Source organism: Platalea leucorodia (genome assembly GCF_965183815.1).
Source record: "Platalea leucorodia genome assembly, chromosome: 5".
Taxonomy (NCBI): domain Eukaryota; kingdom Metazoa; phylum Chordata; class Aves; order Pelecaniformes; family Threskiornithidae; genus Platalea; species Platalea leucorodia.
In genome coordinates, this window is record NC_138827.1 from 71,872,415 (window position 1) to 71,896,757 (window position 24,343).

General features: G+C 38.2%; 2 protein-coding genes across 14 annotated transcripts in view; one reads left to right on the plus strand and one right to left on the minus strand.

Moving 5' to 3' along the window:
* Positions 1-9,830, minus strand: part of TRAK2 (trafficking kinesin protein 2) — a 32,230-nt gene extending 22,400 nt beyond the window's left edge. For 6 of the 12 annotated variants that reach the window (XR_014228168.1, XR_014228169.1, XM_082311934.1 and 3 more), the window contains exons 1-3: positions 8,776-9,129; positions 1,904-2,237; positions 714-908 (exon numbers count right to left, since the gene is read on the minus strand). Coding sequence is in view for 10 of the 12 variants with exons in the window: in XM_082311934.1 (XP_082168060.1) it covers positions 714-908; positions 1,904-1,940 (232 nt within the window). In the remaining 2 variants the exon portion in view is untranslated. Of the gene's footprint in view, positions 1-713; positions 909-1,903; positions 2,238-8,770; positions 9,130-9,166; positions 9,296-9,778 lie in introns of those variants that run through there. The other 6 variants (XM_082311933.1, XM_082311932.1, XM_082311924.1 and 3 more) reach the window with 6 other exon arrangements.
* An 82-nt stretch (positions 9,831-9,912) lies between these two features.
* Positions 9,913-18,891, plus strand: STRADB (STE20 related adaptor beta). Of its 2 annotated transcripts, none has more exons than XM_082311941.1 (13): positions 9,913-10,002; positions 10,454-10,549; positions 11,675-11,731; positions 12,076-12,156; positions 12,576-12,675; positions 13,324-13,445; positions 13,892-14,000; positions 14,521-14,644; positions 15,048-15,219; positions 15,615-15,719; positions 15,947-16,176; positions 16,768-16,810; positions 17,281-18,891. In XM_082311941.1, exons 3-13 carry the CDS (start codon positions 11,720-11,722, stop codon positions 17,431-17,433), a joined length of 1,251 nt encoding a protein of 416 aa, XP_082168067.1. In that variant the 5' UTR covers positions 9,913-10,002; positions 10,454-10,549; positions 11,675-11,719; the 3' UTR covers positions 17,434-18,891. The 2 variants fall into 2 exon arrangements, with proteins under 2 accessions (XP_082168067.1, XP_082168068.1); XM_082311942.1 differs by having other exon boundaries at positions 13,922-14,000.
* Positions 18,892-24,343: the final 5,452 nt, after the last annotated feature.

Here is a 24,343-nt window from a genome sequence, read left to right on the forward strand (position 1 = left end):
ACGTAGGCAACAGGACTTCCCTATTTCTCTAAAGTGATTACAATGCATTCTCCTCTTTTCACACGAAAATACTTCAAACTACAGGCAAGTAAGTGTTCAGTTCTTTTGGCAGCCTTCTATACATTTGTTTTTTAACATATTAAATGTTTCTTCATGTGATCGGAAGCTGTCCATTTTCTTCTTTATGATCTGCTAGGTTTAAGGACAAGTTACTTAGTATTTTCAAAACTGGAAGGCAGTGATCAACACTGATCTAGTACCCACCTATCTGGCATTCACACCATTTCTATCTCCAGAAGTAACCACTAAGAGCATTTCAAAAGCAGCACTGACACAAAACATCAGGGCAAACATCATCAGAACCACCACAGCATCATTAACATTCCTGAAAACAGAGCTGCTGCATACTCCATACCTCTTGTATTACATCTAATCTAGCGCAATTCTAGGTTCCCGCCTCTTTTTCACTATCGCATGTTCCCACTCTTATTTCTATGTGAAATCTAATGATCAGGCGGCCATGGGACGTGCTAGGTCAGCCCTTAGAATTGCAGTGCTGAACTACAAGCATTTCCCCTGAACTCAGCTTTTTCTTCCACCTGTCCAAAGTTTTCCAGATTTGAACACTTTATTATATTAATATTAATTTTATATTTACAGTTTTCTCTTCACTAATTGGGGAAAAAAAAAATCCTAGGCCCAGATATACTCACTCATGTAACGGAAGGGCTCCTCATCATGAACTGGAGAAGTGATTTCAGGAAGACGGCCATGGCAGGCAGGGGACTGAATCCAGTCTTGATTTTCATACAGATACAGAGAGTCCACTCGTAACTTGTAATCTGGCAATTGTTCTTCTAGCATGCTCACCAACTCTACCTCAGGAAGGTCCTCACTGGAGCAGACATCTGAAAGCGAGTAAATGCCAGTAACAGTACATTACTTTTAAATACGACATATATTTAATACTGCTACAGTAGTATACCTTCAATATACTATAAAATACTTTATAAACTGTCAGTAGATTCAAAAAGAATTATTCTGCACTGGACAAATTACCAGAATACTTATTGAATCAATACTTGATTTACATTGCAATATTTGTAAGTTCCTCATCCCCAACTGACTCCACAACTTCCTGGAAAGCTGAGCTAGTCATGATTCTCTCCGACTTCTTGAATATGATTTAATGAGTTTCAATTTCTATCTTTTCCTCTTTGTTGAACTAAACCACAGACCTACATTTTACCAGCTATTGATTTTGTAAGGTTTCATTGGTTTTAGCATAGTTACACTTCCCTTTTCTGAAGGAAATTCACATTTTTCTTGTTCTTCTATTTATCGTTTTCTTTGGTAATGAACATAGATGCAAACAATCTTAAAGTAACTACAAAAATCAACTGAATACCACCTTGAAATCAGGGAACAAATATAAAATTCCATTATCATCCATACAGAATCACGCTCTGAGAAACATGATACTCAAAATCCCAGAAAGGACATTTAGCTCTTCCTGTGCTGTCCCCCCTCCGCCCTGCAATCTCTTCACAATTATTGCAAAAAAAAAAAAAAAAACAACATTCGGTCTAAATTGCTAAAATACTGCCTATCAAAGGTATACAATGATTATGTTTCCAACATTTCCACTAAAGATGAAGACTATCTTCAATATCTTTCAATGGAAAAAATGCCAATGTTGATTATTGACACTGAGAATTTTACAAACAACATTTTACAGTGGAAGCTGATTTTACAAGCTAGTTAAGATGACTCAGCATTTTTGTTCACTCGCAAGATCAGATAAGCAATACAAAGAATGTGAAACTTAAGGTTGTCTTCAGGTTGATGTTCTGTAAGATGTTAGATACATTCAGGATTTGTAACAGTTAATTCTTCAACTTACCAGAGATGCTCTCCAAGCCCCTGTGATCAAAATTCATGAGTCCTTTCTTCACAGTTCACTTCTTTGGAAATGGCATTCTGTAGTCAGATTGTGCACTGTCCCTTTATTGCTTTGGTAGAAAGATGTCTTTGGTTTAGAGACAGAGTAAGTGAGAGCCATCAAGCCACTGAGACACTAACAAATCTGGCATCAACTCACTTCCGTAGACTGGCTCATACTCCAGATCTATTGCCATCTTAAGACATGCTTATTTCATCTGGGCTACTACTGATCAGTAGAAGTACCTATAGGATATTTCACGTAAGCTTCACGAGCTTCTCAGCTCAGCCATCATCTAGAAATAAAACAAAGAGAATGCCAAAGTTTAACAGATGTCACTCTTTCAAACGAGACAGGTAAATTAACGTGACTTTGCCTCTTTCAGTCTGAATTTCCTCTCTGCACTGTCATTTAACTAAAAAAAAAAAAAAAAAAAAAAAAAGCAAACAAACATTTTAAGCCCCAGTTTACAAATTACATGTAAAATGCGGCACTACAAATACATCTTTTCCCTGCAGACATAACATCTCACCTTCAGCCTCGACTCTGTCAATTACCTATTTGTCTATACCATTTCTCCTCTTCCAAATATTTAGTGTATGACAGGTTCCTTCACTGAAATAAGGCATTTCTCTTTTACTCTAAAGGACAGCAGCTCCAACTAAACAGAAATTTTCTTCAGGCTACTACATTTATTTAAAGTGATGGATTCTAAAGGCAGGATTTCAAAACTGTCATTTTTTGCATTTTGATGTAAAAAAAAAAAAAGTTTTATAGGACTGTTTGCTTTAATCTCTTCCCTTTTAGAAGTCTGTTAATTAAAAATTGGATCTATCAGAAGTTTACTTTGTGGATCATGACAAAATTTGTCTGTCCTCTTCAGCAAGGACTCATTTAAACCAGAAATGAAACTACCATGACTAATAAAGATAACCTATCAGAACAATAAAATAAAAATTCTGCTGTTCCCTTGCCAAGACTGATCAATCATCTTCCATGTAAAATACAAGAGTAGTCCTAGATGACAGAAAAATACAAAATGAAAGAGAACAAAAGTCTCATTTTCCCTCTTCCTACATACAGTAAATACAAAATTCTCTTGAAATCTTACATTAATTTCAAATTTGCTCTTAACAGTTTCCCTAAGATCTCCCATCACCAAGCACAACAATCACAGGTTTGTCTCGCTGGCCATAGCAACCTCTCATTTGACAAGATCAAAATGGACAGTGCAGGAGCTTTTTAAAGAAAGCCTAGAGCCTGCCAGTTCATCTGCTTGTAGACTTTGGCAGGAGATCAAAAAAGAACTTTCTTCCATTAAGGTCAGCTCATACTTGTGAGCCGTATCTTCTTGCTTTGTGATTTCTTTCTTTATATATGTACTTTATTTACCAGTTTTAATTATTATCCATATTAGACAGTTATTAAAAACAGTAAGACTGAGATTTGCTATTTGAATGTATAGCTGCTTCTAACACTAGTCTGTGGTTTTTTTCAGGAGGCTGTTTTTTAAATGGATTGCTGAAAAGCATTAACTACACACACACACACACACACCCACACACCCTCTAAAACAACTCAATACAGCAGAAGACAACACTTAAGACAACTGCTGTAGATCCACACAGCCAAGATGATTTTGTCTTGTAATAAAAAGAGTCATTGTAGAGTGAGACAAAATTCAGTGGCGTAGGAGAGTTTCTTCACAACTCTGATTGAAGCTTCTTCCTTTGAGTTTTAATAATGTAAAAATGAATGCTACTTCCTCTCAGGATTGGATTTAATCTCTCCTCTAAGTAGTGCAAAGCAGAAACGCTATTTGTTGTGGGTCAATCTCGGTTCAGCCAAAGAAGGGGGAAAAAAGAGAAAAAGAAAAAAATCATTTGGCTCAAAGTTTTCTGAAACATCAGGCCAACATGAAGCTACTGAATTGAAAGGACAACCTCATTTATAAAACCTTTGAGAAGCTTGCTAGATAAGCAAACACCATAAAAGTTAATGCTCACATTTCCAATGCTTCTCATAGCTTTAGTTTAGTATGCCATAGGGCAACTTCTCTGTGCAGCACCACCCTGAAAGTGATTCTGTGACCCTTTTACTCTGCAGCTATAAAACTATCTCCTAAGTGCAGATTCCTTCTGCAAATTATAACTATAATTAAATACGTTTGGATAAAACCCACAAAATTTACAACATGGCTTTAAAATACATGACCGTGCTATAAAAAGATGGTCTAGAAATTAAAATTGTTAAACCATGCATAAAGACATGTCCAAAAGAGAAGCCAGAAAACTTTCTCAGGTATTATTTTTAATCTTTATTTATAAAGATTATTTCCACTGTCACTGATTATTTCCACTATATTCATTCCACACAGATGCACTTCTTATCAGTTTTGTCCCCCTACTCCCTCATGTGCCAATTTTCCATTGATGTTCGAGTCTTTTACAAGTAGGTTAATTGAACATGGAAAAACCAAGGAGAATTCAAATATTGGAGAACAGCCTATATGCAGCAGTGATGCTCTCAGGAGGCTTTCTTCAAAGAAGGCTCAAGAGAAATGGAAATATCACACAACATTTTATATACATACATATATACATATCTACCTCAATCTGTATATTTCTGTGCTCTCTAAATTAAATTTTACTCCATGACATGTGTTTCACATTTCAGCTATCACGTGGCTTGAAACAGCAAGCTAAAACCAGGAGTAACTATAGCACACTTAAGAAAAAGACCTCCTGCAGAAGTGAGAACTAGTCCTAGGCCTTTTGCATCTGTCCCACAGAATCCAAGTTGCTCTGAGGTTTGCCAGATCAGCTGTGCATGGACAATGGAAAAGAAACTCAAAAACAAAGGCAATGCTGGAGCCCATTCATACCAAGAAGTATTTTAAGAAGCGTGGAAGGCTATCACTTATGACCCAAGCAACAATCTTATTGTTCACCAATGTCACAACACCACCTGACAAAACTCCCAATGAAAACTGTATAAAAATTAAAGCATATCCAACAAAAAAAAAAAAAGAAGGGCTGGAAAAACATGTTAAAAGCATTACAAGAAAGCATTACATCAATTGTCTACTAAGCGGTAAGATGTCATAGTGTATAGGTTAAAAAAAAGAAAAACTAAAAGAACTAGAACCACATATTCCATTAAACCATTGATATTTCAACGTATGATTTGACCTTAGTAGCAAAGAGATAAAAATGAGTTCTCCTGACCACATGACAAGAGATCGTATTAATTTTTCCTTCAATGAGTCAGAAGGGCTCAGCCAAGATTAACTTGCAAAAGCAACATTGAGTAAAGCCTTAGAAAAGTTAAAATGGCTATAAATTATTAAAAATTATTGTCTTATCTTTGTAATTACTGCTTTAAACAATTCAAGATAGATGCAAAAAGACAGTTGTGCCATCTTATTTCAGAATGTAATTCTGAAGACATTCTACCACTAGAGAACTCTAATTCAAATCTGAATTATCAGAAATGTGAGATCCGTTGCTTTCACAACTGGAAATCGCAGGCAAACAAAGGTATGCGTTAATTTCTGTGTGCATAAAAAGTTAAAAACATACCCCAAATACTGGCATCTATTTTGACAACATCCAAACTCAAACATAAGTACCCTGCTATTTTCCATTTGTTGAGAGCAGTTGACTCCTCACAAGCACTTGGAAAGACTAAACTAGATCTGCTCCTCTGTACAATTACAGGATGCAAGACATCAGGCCACAACCAACACAAACAAAATTTCAGCAACAAAGAAGATTCTAACTTGATTAAGACAGAAGGCAACATCTATTTTCCAAAAGGAAGCCAACCGAATGAGTCAATTATTCTGGGATGCCAAATTTTACTGCTATGTAAATATGCAATTAAAAAAAAAATTCTATCAAGTCATTAACACAGTACTATTTTCATTACTAAAACTGGAATGGTGTCAAGCCAGCTAATAACAATAAACATACTTTGCATTTCAAGGTTAATGAAACAGTTCTATTCTTATAGCAAACATGACCATGCTGAATTGCTGCCAAAACATTCCTGGGACTAGTGCTCAGAGGCAGAGGCCAAATCCTTCGACACTATATAGTATGAGATGAAGGACAAAGGACTGTATACTGAAGAAAAAAAGAAAAAAAAAATAAAATCTATGTGAACATGAACTTTGTCTATCAAAATTAACACTTGCTGTGTGCCTAACACCTGTTATTTTCAGCCATTGCTATCCCTACAGAAACCTACTTAGTGCTTCTATTTCTCTCATGTAAGGAAAAAAAAAAAATCATTTAAAAGAGTATGCCAACATAATCCTAATAACAAGTGTAATAATCATAAACAAACCTGCAACAGACCTTCAACCATAAATAGCATGGTATAAGAAAAGAACTGTAAGAAAACAAAACAAGAACAAAACCCCACGCATGCATCTCCTGGATTGTTTTTAATTTGGAGTGGAGGTAAGGCTTCAGAGGGGAAGCTAGAGAACACCTCTTAGAGGATGATGAATATCAAGGGGCTCATGAAGCTGGCCACAACAGTTCCTTCATCCTATTTATCCAGAGTTACGCCAAGCCAGACTCACATTTTCTCCTTGTCAGTCATTTGTAATAATCCATATTCTCCGTAAGTGGCAAAACTACCTGGTAAGTACATGTATATATGCTTTATGTATATGCATACATGTATACTGTTGAATACCACCATTTGATAGTTAAGGTGTTTTTTTTTTTTTCAAGTCCTACATGCTTGGAGGTTGACTATATCACCCTTAGCACACAGTGTAAAAATAGCATATGCTTAATTGAAGTCTAACTTCATCTGAAACTATGAATGCTACCTACGTGAAATACCCACATCAAGTTTTATTAATTCCTAATTGTCTTCTATAAAGGCACAATTTTTTCAGAAGAAAAAGTCTACCTGCAAGAAATAACGTATACACGTAGTAATGTTATGATCACAGGGGAACCAATCTCATTTCAGAGAAAAAAAAAGAACTGTCATGAATTGAGTATTTGTTGGTTAGAGAGTACAAAAATGTGATACATGCTCTTGCAGCAAGTGCTGTGCTAATATTTCATTATAGAGGTTGTAGAGGCTTCTTTTAAAATTGACGCTTGTTCCCTATAACGTATACTTGAAGTGAACTTAAATAGCATTTAAGTTAACTGAAATCACTAATGCTTTCAGTTGATGCATAGCTGAATTCACCCAAGGAAGTGGTTTAAGTTACTTAATATACACCCCAGCCACTGCTCAGCATTTTAACAGTTAAAATTCTGTATTTATTAGAAGAAACCAGACTAATCTATAGGACTCAGTCAACAGAGTATCACTAGGAATCTAACTAGATAAAAGGATCTGTCATCTCTTTTGTAACCGTCTCTGTGAAAATCCTATTTGTGTATCTTCTTGGAAAACTCATCAATGAATCACGTTTATCCTTCGTGAAAGGTAGCACTCCTACTGCACAATATCGATCCCAGCAAGCCCACTACTAGAGGCAAACCACCATTAGAAAAGTCTGTGATTTTCCAACACTCTATTCTTTTAAGTCACATTTTCAGATACTCATAACAGAAAATTGATAAACTGATACAGTTCTAGTAGATGACATCATCACTAGAGAGCTGACAAATTTCAGGTATTGGAAATCAATTTTTTTTTCAATTTAGCTTCAGTGTTAGAAGTGTAATTAAAAAGAAGTCTACCTATTTTTACTCAGAAATACATCTTTTGAAAGATAACAAGTATGGACCTGTTGGAGCGGGTCCAGAGGAGGCCACAAAAACGATCAGAGGGATGGAACCCCTCTGCTATGAGGAAAGGCTGAGAGACCTGGGGTTGTTCAGCCTGGAGAAGAGAAGGCTGAGGGCAGACCTTATTGCGGCCTTTCAGTACTTAAAGGGGGCTTATAAGAAAGATGGGGACAAAATTTTTAGCAGGGCCTGTTGCAATAGGACAAGGGGTAATGGTTTTAAACTAAAAGAAAGTAGATTCAGACTAGATATAAGGAAGAAATTTTTTACAATGAGGGTGGTGAAACACTGGAACATGTTGCCCAGAGATGTGGTAGATGCCCCATCCCTGGAAACATTCAAGGTCAGGCTGGACGGGCCTCTGAGCAACCTGATCGAGTTGTAGATGTCCCTGCCCATTGCAGGGGGGATGGACTAGATGACCTTTAAAGGTGCCTTCCAACCCAAAGCATTCTATGATTCTGTGATCTGAAAGCAAACCTAAAATTGACTACGTTGCCTTGTAACGTTGTGTGAAAAGTTATTTAATAATATATTAAGCATTTGCATCAGACTCTCACAATCAGTCAACAATAACTCTGAAACATAACCAAAAAATAGCCATGTATGCCACAGCCTACAGTTGAAGACTGCATTAAAAAAAAAAAAAAATACAAGGATGCAACTCCGCATAGCACTTTTTCACTAGGATGGCTGATATAATAAAAGACATTTACTGACAGATACTCTTACTACAGTTTAATCAGCTGATGAGAATGTAACAATGTGAATAAAAAGTTGATAGAAGCCAAAATCTCCTTGCCCTCAAATCCAGGCGTAAGCAGGACCACAACTCAAGTGTCACCAAGCTTTGCCTTCTAAGAGCAGTGACATAACCTCGAAGGAGAGCCCGTACAACTACGGGGACTTGTAACGCAGGAAGGAACTCTCGAGCACGCTGAAGGTCACACCAGCCGCCACGCCTGCAGTCACAGCCACCATGCACAGCCAGAGTCTAGCATCTGAATGCAATCTAAGCACATACATTGAACGGGTAAAGGTTAACATAATAGCTATCTACATTACCACCGTGAAAAGAGTTCTGCCAGCTGCAACACGAGAACGGAAGAGGACTTCTTTATTTGGCTGCCCTCCCCCGGAGGACAGCACCGCTTCCCCAGCGCCGCACGGCGGGCCGCGGGCCAGGGCGCTGCCTCCCGCTCAGCCCCCTGCTCCTACGCCAGCCGGCCGCATGGAAGCCGCCACATGCCCACCGCGGCCCGCTGTACCTCAGCAGCCTGCGCCGGGCACAGCGGCTGCCCCCGAGGGCCTGGGTGGTGCAGCGCCTCAGCGGGGAACGGCCCCCAGGGAGCGGGGAGGGAGGACGCGGCCCTGACGGGGTTAACGCGCGGGGGAGCTCGCTAAAGTGCCCCCGAGGCGACAGAGCCACCCCGAATCAGCGCCGAGCGCCTCTTACCCGCCCCGCGCTGCCTCCGGCGCTCCTCCTCCCCACCACCGCCCGAGGCCAGCAGCCCCCGGCGCAAACAAGCGGCGACTGAGGAAGGACCCCGCCGGCTTCCGCCCGGCTCCCGCCCCAGAACTACAGCCCCCGGCTCGCCGCGCGGCGCGGCGCGGCCGCCCGCCAGCGCAAACGACAAGCCCCACAATGCGCCGGGCCGCCTGGTGCGGGCGGCCCCCGCCACCCCCTGCGGCTCGGCGGGGGCTGGGAGCGGGGCGGGGTTCCGGGCTAGCGGCTCGGCTCGGCGGTCGCGCCGGCCCCTGACCCTGACCTCAGGCGGTGGCGGCGGGTAGGAGCGGGCGCTGCCTCCCTGCAGGGCTTCCCGGCCGCGGCGGGGACGCCGTGGCTCCGGGCCGGCCGCGCCCTCCGCCCCGCTGCGGGGGAAGCCGGGCGGGCCGGGGAGGGGGGAGCGGCGCACGCCGAGCTCGGGAGGCGGCTGTGGGGAGCGGCGCCGGGGCCGCCGCGCTGGCAGGGGCGCAGCCCTGTCCCGGCCGCCGCGGGGGGCCGGAGGGAGGCGGGGGCGCCGTTAAACCGCCGCCTGGCGCGGGAGGCGGCAAGGTACGAGTTTACCGGAGCGAGTGAGGAGCAATCCCGGGAGAGCCATTTCCTCGCGTTCCGTTACTCTTGCCACGGACCGATCACTTCAGTCGCGACAGGCGATCGAGAGCTGCCTCAGTCCCTTCAGACACTGAAGCAGGAGCTGCAGCCCAGCGTCAGCAGAACCGGAGTAACGTGCGCTCGCGGTACCTGGGCTTCGGGCTCCCGAGCCTCCGCGGCCCCCGGCCCACAGGCACGTTCGTCCGTGTTTCTGTCTCCCCTGCATTGCTCGCTGCACCTGAAGCTTTGGCCAAGCTATGGTGAATGTGTCAGTTCAGCTGTGCCACACTGTCACTGTCCGCAGTACAGAAAAAAAGCCTGTGATAACAGAAGGAACAACGTGGAAAGAGGGAAAAGGCTTATGTAGGGTCATAATCCAAAACCGTATTGAAAACGGAAGCAGTGTTAAACTACACAAGAAAAACAAAAATAAAAATTTTACAAATGTAATGTTATTTGAACAAACGTGGATCATGGACATTTCTGTTGGCTGGCTATACCCCTTTGAACAAATTCTACAATGATTTGACTTTAGTATATCATAGTTATTAAGACACTATTCTTCAGCTTAGCTTTTGTGGTTTCATATTCCGAGCAGCAGAATAAATTATCTTGTATAACGGAATGAGGTATCTTCTTTCCAGGTAGGAGAAGGATGCTGTAGCCATTACAGTGCTGGCCAGTATGCTGAAGCACCTGCATTTTTTTTTCCTACTCTGCCACAGGCTTCCTCAGTGAACTTGGGTAAGTCAAGCCCTGATCCTTTGAAGGCACTGAATGCCTACTAAGGATTTCCTTTTGTCTCCATTTTTCATCTTTAATAAGGAATTACAGTATTTCTTCAAGCATATTTTCAGGGTAAAAATATTAAGAATGAGGAGTGGCTTGGATATGTGGCAGTGGATGAGGTGGTGGGAGCTTGTTAGCTCTTCAAGAGTATTGCCTTGATTAAATAGCATACAAAATTTAAATGTGGGATATAATCAAGCTTAGCTCCTTGATAAACAAAATGATAAGTTTCTGATATAGTACTTCACTGTTTTAAAGTTAACTTTCAAGCAATAATTACGTATTAACATGGAACTTTGTCAGCCACCAAGTAGGATTCATCATGGTAGAAGACTTGCTTGTAGCTAAACTAAATTTGCTAGTCCAACTCTATACTTTCAGAAGCTTTGATATGCTTATTAGACATAGTCGTCTCTCTCTCCTCACTGCCTAAGCTTTCGAAGCATCAGACAGAAAGTAAGTCTGCTGGAGGACTTTCAGAGTGACTGATCTGCCAGGGAGTTTGAATGCTGATTCTGTAGCCTAAGTAAAGTGAAAATTATTGGAGTTGGTTCCCTTTTTTTTTTTTTTTTTTTTTTAAACTTAAATCCTTTACAATAGTAGTATTTCCTCTTGTGAAATGTAAAGTGCAATTGCTTCTGGCTTGCTTTCTTTGTGAGCTAGTTCAGCTGCACACAGCTGAGCTGAGACTTGACTAGCACAGCTGTGCTCCTTTAAAACAACAATTATTTTTCTTCCTACAAACTGCCAGGGATTCATGAATCTGGTCCTTTTTACTTTCTGCACTTATGCAGTTAACTTGCAATTACCTTGTTTGTTCAGAAGTGGTAATAAGGTCTCTAAACCCATGAATCAAGAAGGAAAACTTGAGTTGGAATGTGTATTGCCTATCCTCAGTATGGAGTTTGAAATCCATATGCTGCTTAAAGGCTCAACAGAAGCAGGCTTTCCCAAAGCTGTAGTTTTGGGGGCTTTTGGGTGTGTGTTAACTAAGAGGATTGCCTCACAGCTGTGATTAAATAGACTTGTATTTATCACAGGTTTATGTACGATCTCACATTGCTACTTTAATTTTTCTAGGATAAATGGGTGTATATGACTTTTCCCTCGATCTAAAGCGGTTCCATGTCTTGTCTGGTAAGTTTGTATTTTAAAATCTTTGGCAGTTGTGCCTTGTTACCAAGTCATACCTTAATGTGAAAGAGTTCTGGTGAAATGTCTTGCTTGAGGGGATTTCCATAGTGCTGAGATGTTTAAACTTCGTCGTACTAACTATCAGTGAAGGAGACTGTTTAGTATGCCTTCTCTCTAGGTCTGCCGTTGTATGTGCTCTATGCTGTTTCTTAACCTGTTGCTTGACTGACTTGTAGCAGAAAACTTTCTGAACTCCTGCTTATAGGGGCTACTTTTGATGTTTTCCCACCGCCACATTTAATAAATTGCAGCAACTCCACTAACACTCACTTGTTTCTGTTCTCAAGGACTGTTCCTGTATTCTCCGTACACCAGTTGAACCAATCGGACCAGAAGAGCTATCTCAGAGCAGCGTCCATGAATGCCCGGTAAGAAGAAAACAGAAACATTAACTGGCAATGTTAAATACAAAGCTGGTACATATTAAAAATAATGTCATTAGGGGGTACTTCTTAAAATGTTAACAGCAAAAATAACCAGAGTACTTCCACTTTGGAAGAAGACTATAGGTGACTAAGTGTTACTCTTAATCTTGTACCAGTTTAAAAACAAAACACACACACCCATGGAAAAAAAAACCCAAAACAACCAAAACCAAAACAAACCCAAACAAACAGTAGCTCATAAAACTAAGTCTTATTGTAATGGTAAAAGCACCAGCTTGAATGCTTTGACTTGAATACTTGATCTTAGCATTCTAATTAATGATATTTCTGTGTTAATTTTAAACATGTAAATGTTTAAAAATTACATAGTAATTTTGAGAACTGTTTTTCCTCACTGTTAGGCTGATTCTGATCTAGCCTGGATTCCCCCATCTATAGGAAGGAATGAAATGGTATTTTGCTCTTCTAATGTCTCTCACTATGAACTCCAGCTGGAAATAGGTAACATAAGTGTACCTTAAAATACGTCTTGTTCCTGCAGATGCGTGCTCTCAATAGGTTATTGCTAAGTGCAGTAAATAATAAGTTTGGAAAACGTATTATCAATTGACTCAACTATTCTTGTGTCTCCTTAGTTGAGAAAAAGTGCAGAACATCGCTCATGTTTCAGTAATCACTTATTTTAAGATATAAGACAAATCAACAATTACCTGAATTTTTTTCTTGATGTTTGTGCATGTGCATGTCAGTTTTATAAATCTGTGGTATGTGGACAATACAGCATTAAGTAACATCATGCCTTGTCACTTGGCTACCCGAGTTGATTGTCCTAAGGATGGCTGCCCCGAATCCTACTGTGCGTGCATATGTTTATGTGAATATGCATGCTCAAAGTATTGTTCATTTAGATGTGTAATTGATACTGACAAATGTTTAAACATTTTTAGTTGTTCTAAAAATAGCAGAGCCATGCTTTGACTAATTTGCTGGATGTATTTTGCTGCAACTACTTAAGTTCTTGACATTCTTAAAGAAGAGGTCATGCTGCTATCAATTACAGTTTTAGAACTGTAAAATTATCTCTAAGTATGAAGGAAATTATGTGGTGGATTATTTTTCCAATGTTAAGGTAGCCACTTCTGGTTTCAGGAAGGAGGTTCAACAACTTAACTTCAGTCTACCTTGCACGGCATACACCTACAGGCATGCAAGTTGCCGTAAGGATCACAGACCTAGAAAACTGCTCTGAAGAGCACTTGAAAGCCTTACAGGTAAAGCAACAGTGATGAATACATATGAGGTTACTAAACAGAGGTAGCCTTTGTGTTTGTATTGGGTCATTTCAGTCCAGTTTCTCCTTCAGAGGAGTAGAATATGAACACAAGGCATGTGTAAATTTGAGAGTTGCTTTCTGAAGAGAACAATTGACAAGTGTCTTAGAAATACTTGTGTAATTCTACAACTTCTTCTTTGAAACATGTTCTGTACTCTGTATTGAACACCAAAACTTCAGACTATGAGCAAACTAGATTTACTTCAGCCAAATGCAATTATAGGCAAGTTATTTACATTTCTATTGCAGGCTATGCACGTCACCTGCAACTTTGTATAAATTCACACAGGGAGCAGTTCTTTCTACTGATTACTGACCTAGTTAATCTTCTTAGTAAGACTGTTGTCTTGTGGTTAACACATCCACTTTCATTTAATTCCATAGAATGAGGTGGTTTTATCCCACTTTTTCCAGCACCCCAACGTAATGACGCTTTGGACAGTGTTTACAGCTGGTAGTTGGCTTTGGGTCATCTCCCCATTCATGGCCTATGGTAAGAACTGTTAAGTACAGTTTTGGAATTGGAAAAAGGGCTGATACAATTTGGATCACATGGTCCATGACAGGTTTTTCTTTAAGCATCTCCTGTCTTGTAGAAAGAGACAAACTTTCCCAAACCTTTTGTTTAGGGAAGTCTTCTCTACATAATCTTCCTCCATAGTGAAGATTGATATTTGAACTGCATTAAATTGCCCTTAGTCCTACCACCCACCATGTGAGGAATGATAATTTGGAGATGTATTTGACTTCATACAACTTTGAATTTTGCCAACAGAAAACTTACCTGGATTGAATACAGGTTTGGCATAGACTTTCAGTTAACAGAAGCATGACTTGAATGTGATCTTTGCCTGATGGATGCATCAGTTGCATCTATGTAACTGTTCTTGATGTACCATAGTCAATATAAAGATGAGAATGCTGCTCTTGATGAATGTATACAGTGAAGCAAGCATAGACAAGTAGTTTAACAAGACTTGTTAGGCTTAGCTAGTTTTATTTTTCACTTCCAGGTTCGGCTAGACACCTGCTGAAGACTTACTTTCCTGAAGGAATGAGTGAAGCTTTGATAGGGAACATTCTATTTGGTGCAATCAGAGGATTAAATTACATGCACCAGAACGGCTACATTCACAGGTAGGAGAATGTCAATAGGTACGAATCAGATTACAGCATCCAGTTTATTAAGAATTTAAAGCCAATCGTTACAGGGATTACACATCTGTCTGGCTTTGTCTCTTTGAAGCGGGAGAATTAGAGTTGTAGGAAGGGCTTCCTTACTTTACACCCTTTGCAGGGAAGGAGGGCTCTTCTCCAGTTTCTGTTCCTGGCAGTTTTTTCTTGCTGATCATCTCTCCTCTCTCTTGGCGCTGTATTAAAAAGACAACTCAGACTGAGTGAAGAACTTCCATTAAAATAATCTGCTAAATAGAACGGCATGCTAACATCTCACTATAAGTTAATGAAATATGAAAGCCTTTCTACTCTAGTAGTGCTTTAAGTAATTCTTATAACTAAAATTTACCACTTTATGTTACAGGAATATTAAAGCTAGCCACATTCTGATTTCAGGGGATGGGCTGGTTTCTCTCTCTGGCTTAAACAACCTCTACAGTTTAGTCAACAATGGACAAAAGTCAAAGGTGGTGTATGATTTCCCCCAATTTAGTACATCTGTGCTTCCTTGGCTGAGTCCTGAACTACTGAGACAGGTTAGTATAAATTACACTTCAGTTACTGGAAGTACTCAACTTCTAACTTCAGTCCGCTTGTAGAAGTGCAATGGAAGCTGTTGAACTGCAACTTTTAAAAAGACATAGATGTACTCAATTTGTAATTCTCCTAAAGAGAACTGGTTTTAAGCTGTTGCTAAGGTGGTGCTGTACTCTAAGTCTCTTTACCTGACCTTCCGGGAAACTACTGCAGATCCTAAAACTTGTCTTCAGTAAAACCATCAGATTTCTGAACAAAGCCTGAGGTTGCACAATTTAATTGCCTCAATCCTGTGTAGATTACAGGATATTAGAATCTTGTCATGAAACAGACACTTGTATTTTTGTTGGCACTACTCAGGGGCATCAGCGATCCAGTTTTCTTTCTCTCGCAGGATTTGTCTGGGTATAACATGAAGTCTGACATTTACAGTGTGGGAATTACAGCATGTGAATTAGCCAATGGACATGTTCCGTTTCAAGATATGCCTCGCACTCAGGTATGATGCTAAACTCTATTTCTACTTCAGAACACTTTGAGCTTTTTTTTTGTTTTACTCAGAGAAACCAATGCTATTACTGTTGAAATGGTGGCTGCTTTTTGTTATTTCAAATACGCATGCTTCTTTCTACATCAAATAATCCTTCCATTCCTGGGGTTTCACAGCTTAGCCTGAATAGGTCTGGATAGCTGTTGGACTCTTATACTGCTATTCCTTTCTACTAGATGCTGCTGCAAAAGCTGAAGGGTCCCACATATTATCCTTGGGATATAAATACCTTTCCCCGTGGGGAATCCAGGATGAAGAATTCCCGATCAGGTGTTGATTCTGGAATTGGTGAGAGCATGACACGCACAATGACCAGCGAAAAACTACAAATTCCCTTTTCCAAAACGTTTTCACCTGCTTTCCACAACTTGGTAGAACTTTGCTTGCAACAGGACCCTGAGAAAAGGTAACCGTCTGGTGAAAACTATTTTTCTGTCACTTCAATCTAAGACCAAGTATAGCCCATAATTTAGGATACAGTAATTACTTGAATACTGTTAAAAGTCAGAATTTCGGACCAGAAGTACTATGCAAAACACTACACTTACCTTTGGTTTTGTAATTTAAGTTATCTTGCCTGATAAAGGAACCATGCTTTTAAAGTCATTCGACCCCTGAATTTCTTGTAATATGAAGGTACTTTGTAACAAGTAAAATTAATTTTTAAACATGCACTTTGTCCAAGGAAAAAAAAAAAAAAAAAAAAACAGAAATCTGAAGTATATGCTTTTAGTACCATGTCCCTTCTGAATAAGGCATTAAATTCCTTGTTAAACAGAAAAGTGAAAAAGCCTTTAAAAACAGATTTCTTTGGTAGTGCCTTCACTACAAATTGAGTCATACAGTATAGGAATTCTGTGCTGCTTTTCTCATGCTTCACATTTGTCCTGTGAATGAAAAACCACAGGCCTTAAACTGATTTGTCAGTCTGGCCCATTTTCCAAAAGCAGTATTTTACTTTCCAAAACATAATTATATTGTTCATTTTATGATCCAGGCCATCAGCAAGCAGTTTGCTTTCGCATACGTTCTTCAAACAGGTGAGTTTACTACATTTTGTTAAATGACACAGCTATAACCTAACTAAGCCACAAAATTTTAGAGTTGGATTACAAAATAATTAAGTTAGCTAGAGCTAAAAACCATCCTGTAACAGCATATCTGTTTCAGACTACTTTTTTTTTTTTTTAATAAAATGGTACTGAGTATAGGAAGTGTAAGAGTAATCCACTTCCCCTTCGCTAAAGTTGGTTTAACTTAAGTCAGCCTAACTAATAGGAATAATGGTTAATATTCTTAATTTAAAGCAGAATGGCATAGCTAATGTAATTAGTCTTGAAAGACTAATTCAACTTACTCTAGAGTGAGGAAAGCTAAACCCTCATCCTGTTATTTTCAATATTGTAACATGGAAGAACATGGCTCTGATTTCACATGCTTTTAATGAAGTCAGATACAAGGTTATATAGACTTTTATGTGTAGCCCTGTTTTAACTTTTCTTCTTTCTAGATAAAAGAACAAACACAGAATTCACTACTGTCTCTATTACCACCTCCTATTCAAAATAACAGATCAGAGTTCTTGGCACTGCCCTCAACAGCAGCTGGGACTGAACTTGGACATGTTACTGCAAATCAAGATGATACAGACTGGGAATTCTAAATAAATACCAAACAATCATACCTCTCCTGTGCTTCAAAGAAGGAAAATGTGATATGTATTTGCTGCTTTAGTTTGTATGGTTAAAATACAATTAGACAAGGTATTACTTGAAAATGCCATTGAAGTGGCCGTATTTCGTTAACTACTTCCTATGTTGGCATCATGAAGCGCAGTGTGCCTCACTTTCTGACTGTAAGGAAGACTGTATATAAAGAATGGCTGAATGCTTATCTCCCTATTTGAAAATATTTCTTAACAAGAGAGTTCCTGCTGTAATGTTACTCTATACTGTATTTTCAGCAGTCCACGTGCCTTTCTGAATTCAGGCTTGGGTTTTGTCTGTGACCTTACTTAAACAATCTATTATTTGTCTTTTCCTTATCACCCAAATTATTTTAGTAAGAAGAAATCTTCCACTTCCAAGTCTAAATTTGAAACTGCACAAATTAGTTGCTTATGCAAATAAATGTTTCTCTTTTCACACATCCCAAAAGGCATTTTTCTCACTTGACGTGCTGTCATACTTGCCAAAAGTTAGCTATGCATCATTTTTCATGCAGTTTTAATACTGCGTGTTTCCCAAAGAAGTTCAGCTACTTGAAAATGGGACTCATGCTTTTTCATTTGTCTACGTTCTTAGTACAAATTTGTGCTTTTGCATCTCCATTTATTGTTGTGTCATTTTAGCAATTAATCTGAGAATCTCTTACTATGCAAAGTTAAGTCTCAAGTTATAACAGGTACGGGTTAATTTTGAAGAATCATATTAAATAATCTAAAGTTACTGTACATATATATTTTTTTTTTTTTTTAATGCTCTATTCCTGTTCACCACCAGAACTTACCAAACCTTATACTGTTTTCTTAAAAAAACAGGCAACATGCATTAAGCTTCACTGGCACTGCTGCTGACACACAAGCCTCTTCTGCAAGCCACAGTTAAATTCACATGGATAGGTTCAGCCATAACAAGAACCTAATAAACCCCCCTGGGATCCTAGTGAATTCATCTGTTTGAAGTCAGGTGAAAAATTGCCTTTCTTCTCCCTACAATTCAGTACGTTCTCATCTCTCATACCATACCAGGCAACTCAAGCTGAACAAAAGCAGCTTCTTTTAAAAAAAAAAAAAGCTGCATATTCTCATCGTGTTTTAGCAAAAGTTGTGTCCCAAAGCCACTAGTACTTTACTGATCAAATTTTTACTTTATCGAATGGATATATTTTAAATTTTCACCATAAACAACATTCCACATTAAGTCTTTGTCTTCCATAGCTGAGCTGGTCTGCAGCCAACCTTGAGAATACTACTTTGCCACCAGCTTCACTACAAAGCCTTGAAGACAACATGACCAAAATGCAAGCCTGACAGAGACAGAAAATTCTAAATGGCCACATTAAAGTATTATCAAAAAAAGTTAATTCTACTCATTATGCTGTGAAGAGAGCTCTATATTTCAAAACCTAATATGTGAAACTTAAGATTAAAAACCTTTCAATACACTTACGCTGTCTGTCTCTATTTCTGTAATTCTTGTACTTCTGTTTTCATTGTAGTCCAGTCATACCAACACAGCCTCTTGTTACTGCAGGAAAGAAGTTTCATATTTATGTCAGTCATTAGGTGAGAAAATAGTTGTTAAAACTAGAAAATTACTCTGATGATTATAAAAATATTAAGAAATTAATCATGCACTTTTAGAGAAGATACTATTTTCACGTGAACCCCATGTTCTTAATTCTTAACCACTACAAATTTTGACTTTTCAAATCAAATACATTATATAGCATCTACAAGTAACTTTTGACTAATAGTACATGTAAAAACCAAGTCAAATAAATGAGAACACATATGAAGTTGTACATATTTTAATTACAGACCTCTGAATAAACATTAATACTCTTTAAAAAAAAACACCTGCAGAAATTTCAGGCAGCTTAGCTACTAGTATTTGCAAGCTTCTCTTGAAACAACAGGGCCATGCACTCTATAAAAATGAACTTTGATACTCACAAAATCAGTATAAATGGATTTAAACAACTGTGTGTTCCAGTGGAGTTGCTTTGCTGCGGTCTCTCTTGTGGAAAAAAATAAAATTACTTATTTCTAAACACTGGTCCAGCTTCTGCACTGACATAACTTTTAAGAAGAAAATGAAATATAGTTTTGTAAGTTAAAAAGCTCACAAGTTTTACTGTTAGAACTATCGCTTTTCAACAGCTACAGTATTTTCAAACAAAAGCAATTAAGAGGCACTGTGCCTTCTAGTAAATCTTAAAATAACCAGAAATACTTGAAATTAGTCCTTGGATTATGTCTGGTGAAAGGTTTGCTGCAGTTTTGCTCATTAACTGTGATACTTTCTATTAAGGAATAATGCAAAATAAGAAATATTAGTTAAGAAAGAAGTGTATAATCATCATATTGTTAAGGAGGTTTCAGCTACCTGTCACTGAAAAGAAGTTCTTGGAAACCACTACTGAAAATCAAGTTTTTGCATACAGTTAGTGTTTTCAAAATCTGAGATTCATCATCTGTATTGGTAAGATTCAAGTTGCAGAGACTTTCTATTCCAAGCTGACATAGTTCTAAGCAGAATCATTTTTCTTTTCTTTTTTGGAGCACTTGTTTACTCTCTTTTACTCATACCAATCATGTGTTATCAGCATATGAACTAGAACTGAACTTGGACTTGAAATCTTCAAGTATTTTACATTTAGGCTCAACGTGATGTATTTTCAAAAAGGGGCTTATAAAAAACTTTTATACATTTGCAAAATTTCATGGCCACTGAAACAAATTTATAGCTTGGTTACTTTTGCAGTACTTGTGAAAACAACACAAGTTCTTTTTGCTGCCACCTTTCTTTGTGCTAGCATTTAACACTACATAAAGTAATGAAATACCTGTAACAATAAAAAACTTACTTATGTTAATTAACATTATCCTGGATATATGCTCAATGCTGTTGAGTTTCTTACTGTCTTGGTCTGATACCACAGCAGTGTGTGAATGGCTGAATGGATCAACACAGGAAGAAGTGTGATTTACTCAGATGCAACTTGATCTGCTATATGAACTACTCACTTTAAAGAGTCTCAATGCAATAAATATCCATTGAAGAGAGAACAATTTCTTCCACTTGATGCTATTAAGGAACAAAAGTAAGTAAGTATTAAAAAAAAGATTATTGAGTTCTACTTTGCCTCTCTCTCTTTTCCCCACCCCCTCCTTATCCTGAAGTGCTATGAAAGCAGTTTTTAGCCTAGAGGATGGGTGAAATAATGGCAAAGCATTTGAAAACCATTGTTCTGAATGTCTCTGACACAAGGCAGATGATATAGATACCTAAGTAGGTGACGTACATACCCTGTCTTTAATGCTATAAGTAGCTTTCCTAAAGTATATGAGGTTGTCTAATAAACCTCTAAAAACAACTAAGCTAGCTGTAATGACCTGTCTTGATGATGCTCATCCCTATCCTGTATGAATGAAGAAAAAAACTACTAAAATTCAGCGACACTACACAATACATCCAGTGAGACAGACCTCAAAAGACTATCAGTAAGGACCATACTATGAAATAAAGCTATTATTTGATGTAACAGACCACTAAGGACTTAAGGATTTAAAAAAGAAAGCACTGAAAAATTGAGGTGGTCTACTAATAAGCAGCTAGCAGAATAACATTTGGTATTTAACATAATTAAACCTATCCAGAAACTTAAGATAGGATGAAGGAAAGAATATTAGGTTTAAACAGGTTCCTGTGGAAACCTCCATCATTCCCAAATGAAAACAACAGATTCTACTCCATAAATTAGTTACATAAATGTATGTTACTTATCCAAAAGTCCCATGAAGTTCCTGAAAAATACCAAAAAAAAAAGCCCATATGAAATTAGCTGCAATTGAGTGGTGCTTTTATTTTTAGGTATGATTACAGAATACACCATTACTACTGGATTTACCCACAAATCCAGACTCACGGAATATATATTTGCCCTCTCATGAAATCCACCTGCAACAGAGGAGACCACTAATACAAGCTGAAATCTTGCCTAACAGTCTTAACAGGGCTTTCAAAGTTTAAGTTAGGGCAAAACAAACTGACACACAACTAATAAGTAAAGGAATATTACATCAAAAATTCCTAGGAAAGAACTCTGAACCTTCAGAGTGGCTGCTTTTGCTCACTGTAGCTATAATACTGTAGTTAATGTTGATTAACCACATTAGAAAACATCCACTTGAAAAAAATTCCATTTTTTTAAATACTACAGATTTTTTTCCTTTCCCACACTTTCACAAATACAAGATATTTTTGTTATTCTGCTAGCAGAAATACATTTTCCATCAAGGTCATTTTTTCTTGCAATGGTCTGGTCTCTTTGCCTAATCCACTAGCCTACCACATAAATTAGTTACAATTCTAACTAAGATTGCACAGAGTGCAACACCTTATGTTGTAAATGACCAAAGCCAGAAAAACACCTGTTACTGAATCCAAAGGTCCACTGCAATATGAAAACACATTTAATCTTGGTTAACAAATTACTTAAAGATGCAATAAAGATATTGCAAGATGATGATGATGATGATGATGATGATGATGATGATGATGATGATGATGATGATGATGATGATGATGATGATGATGATGATGATTTTTTTTTTTTTTTTTTATCACAACCTGGGAACATTATCTTCCCAAGTGAGATTCCATGTAAGATTTTCCTTGCCCTCTCACTTTTCTTTGGAAGGGCATTCTGGATTCACTTGTCATTTTGGGGTGTCACAATTTCCAGTAATAAATCTTGGAGACTTTCACGGAATTCACCCTTTTTTTAGGATTGATTTCCATTTGCTCTGCTTGAATGTTTTGATTCTCAAACGTCAAGCTGGTAGTTTGATTCTCAAACTTTACTAATAGAGGAATCCAGCAATGCAATGTAAGAATTTACAGACTGTACTCTGGAGGTCTCTTTAGGGGACCTACAAACATGTGGAACCAGTATGGTGTCTTGCAGAATACAGTGGCTGACTGTATTCCTGGCTCCTGGAACTCCACCTAAATCACGTAGAGCAGTTTCTGTTGCTTTTGCAAGATTCTGATATATATCCATGTTTTTATCAGTATCTTCTTTGCTTGCGTAATTCTGAAGGATGTTAAGCTGATTTGATCCTTGAAAAATTTTTAAAGGATGGCAGACAACATCAAAGAGATTACATTTTTTAATGATTTTATCAATAAAAAATAATATTTAGACTTCACATTCAGTGAGAACTTATGTATGCCCAAACAGATTGGCTCTAAAATACTTTAGAACCTATTGTCCTCTATCTGTCCCCTTCTTGATATATCTCATAACTTAGTAATCAATCAGGTTTATTCTATTATTATTAGTTGTAATAAAATGTAATGTACTAGCACACAATAAGGATAGGAAATAGATTATTAGCAGATTTTGCAGGATTCATGTGAAGCCATTAGAATATTTATAATGGCTACACACTTACAAGAAGAGGAATAAGTTAGCACATTTTGTTCGAGGATCTCAGTCACCACTGCTCATGACTTTAGCAACTCTTATCCACTTAATTCAACCTACCTCTGGAATGCAAAGGGAAGACGAACAATTCTAACATGATAGTTTAGAGCAGAAAGCAAACAGTGTCAAATGGGATGAAAATTATAGGGAAAATCTACAGGAGCATCACTCAACATTTTGTCCTGAACAAGACTGATAACTCATCCCTTCAAAAGTGTAATCTATGATACTTACAATGAGGAGGGGGGGAAAAGGCTAATTGCACCAGCCACGTGGAAGCAGTATTTGAATCAAGAAAAAAATTGCAAACCATGGTTAACAGCAACATCTAAGCAGCAGTAACAGTCATGAAACGAAAAACTGAAAGAAGCACTCACAATTCAAGTGACATGGTGTAGTCCAAAAAACCTTAGGCATGTTTTCAGACAAGTTCATCTTTGCTAGTGGAATTTCCTGATACACATAATAAGAGTACTGTAAGCAGAAAGCAAGGAACAGAGGGATTCCTGGCAGGATGCATAGTTTTTCCTCTGTTTTGTCAAAATTTACTCTACATGACATGGGTCGAGTATCAATGCTGAGCTTATCTACCACAGTTTATTTAAAAAGTTTGTCTATTCTACATTCTGATATTAATTATCTTTCCAGTTTTTACACATTTGATGTGGTCAATTAAAAGAAAAATATTCTTACAGGCAGATTTCCTTTTGCCTGTTTGAAATCTGGAAATCCACTTCTGGATGAGTTTTCTTTAAGTGCTTTCGTAGTTTGAGGTAGCTGTTGTTCTGCAGTAGCTGATGGAGCCATCACAGACTTGAATGATTTATTTGGCTTAGTGTCACGCTCTTTTTTCCTGCTCTGCTTTCTGCTTCAAGTTTTCCTTATTATGGGAGAACACAGATGATTTTGAATCCTTGGACCCCACAGCATGGAATGTTGAAAGAGCTGGTTCAGCATACTTTCCATGTTTTTTGTTTACAACATCACTAGATTTCCTCAAACTAGTTTGTTTTTCCTTCTTAAATTGTGTACTTGTTAATATTTGACCCAGATGTTGGTGGCATGGCATGGCACATTTCTTAGGAGCCCTATTACATCACTTGTCTTTTGAATTTCAGTCAGGATTTCTTGACTTTTCTTTTTCCTCATGCTTGGCTTGTAAAAAGACATGTTTTGGACAATTTGCTGGAAAGGAGAGCCATGGCCTACAAGGGTATTCTGCTTGAATAATAGCATCACAAGTATTTAAAATGGAAGAAGAATTTACTGTTTCAGATATTTCTTCTTGCTCTTTTATCATGAGACTTTTGTTTAACAATTTCAAAATCTTTTATTGACTGTACTATTTCTTCTTTTGC

Coding starts and splice junctions, on each gene's coding strand:
- STRADB (XM_082311941.1), top strand. Junction 13,446..13,891: donor AGCACTTGAAAGCCTTACAG/GTAAAGCAACAG, acceptor TTAATTCCATAG/AATGAGGTGGTTTTATCCCA. Junction 16,811..17,280: donor CGCATACGTTCTTCAAACAG/GTGAGTTTACTA, acceptor TCTTCTTTCTAG/ATAAAAGAACAAACACAGAA.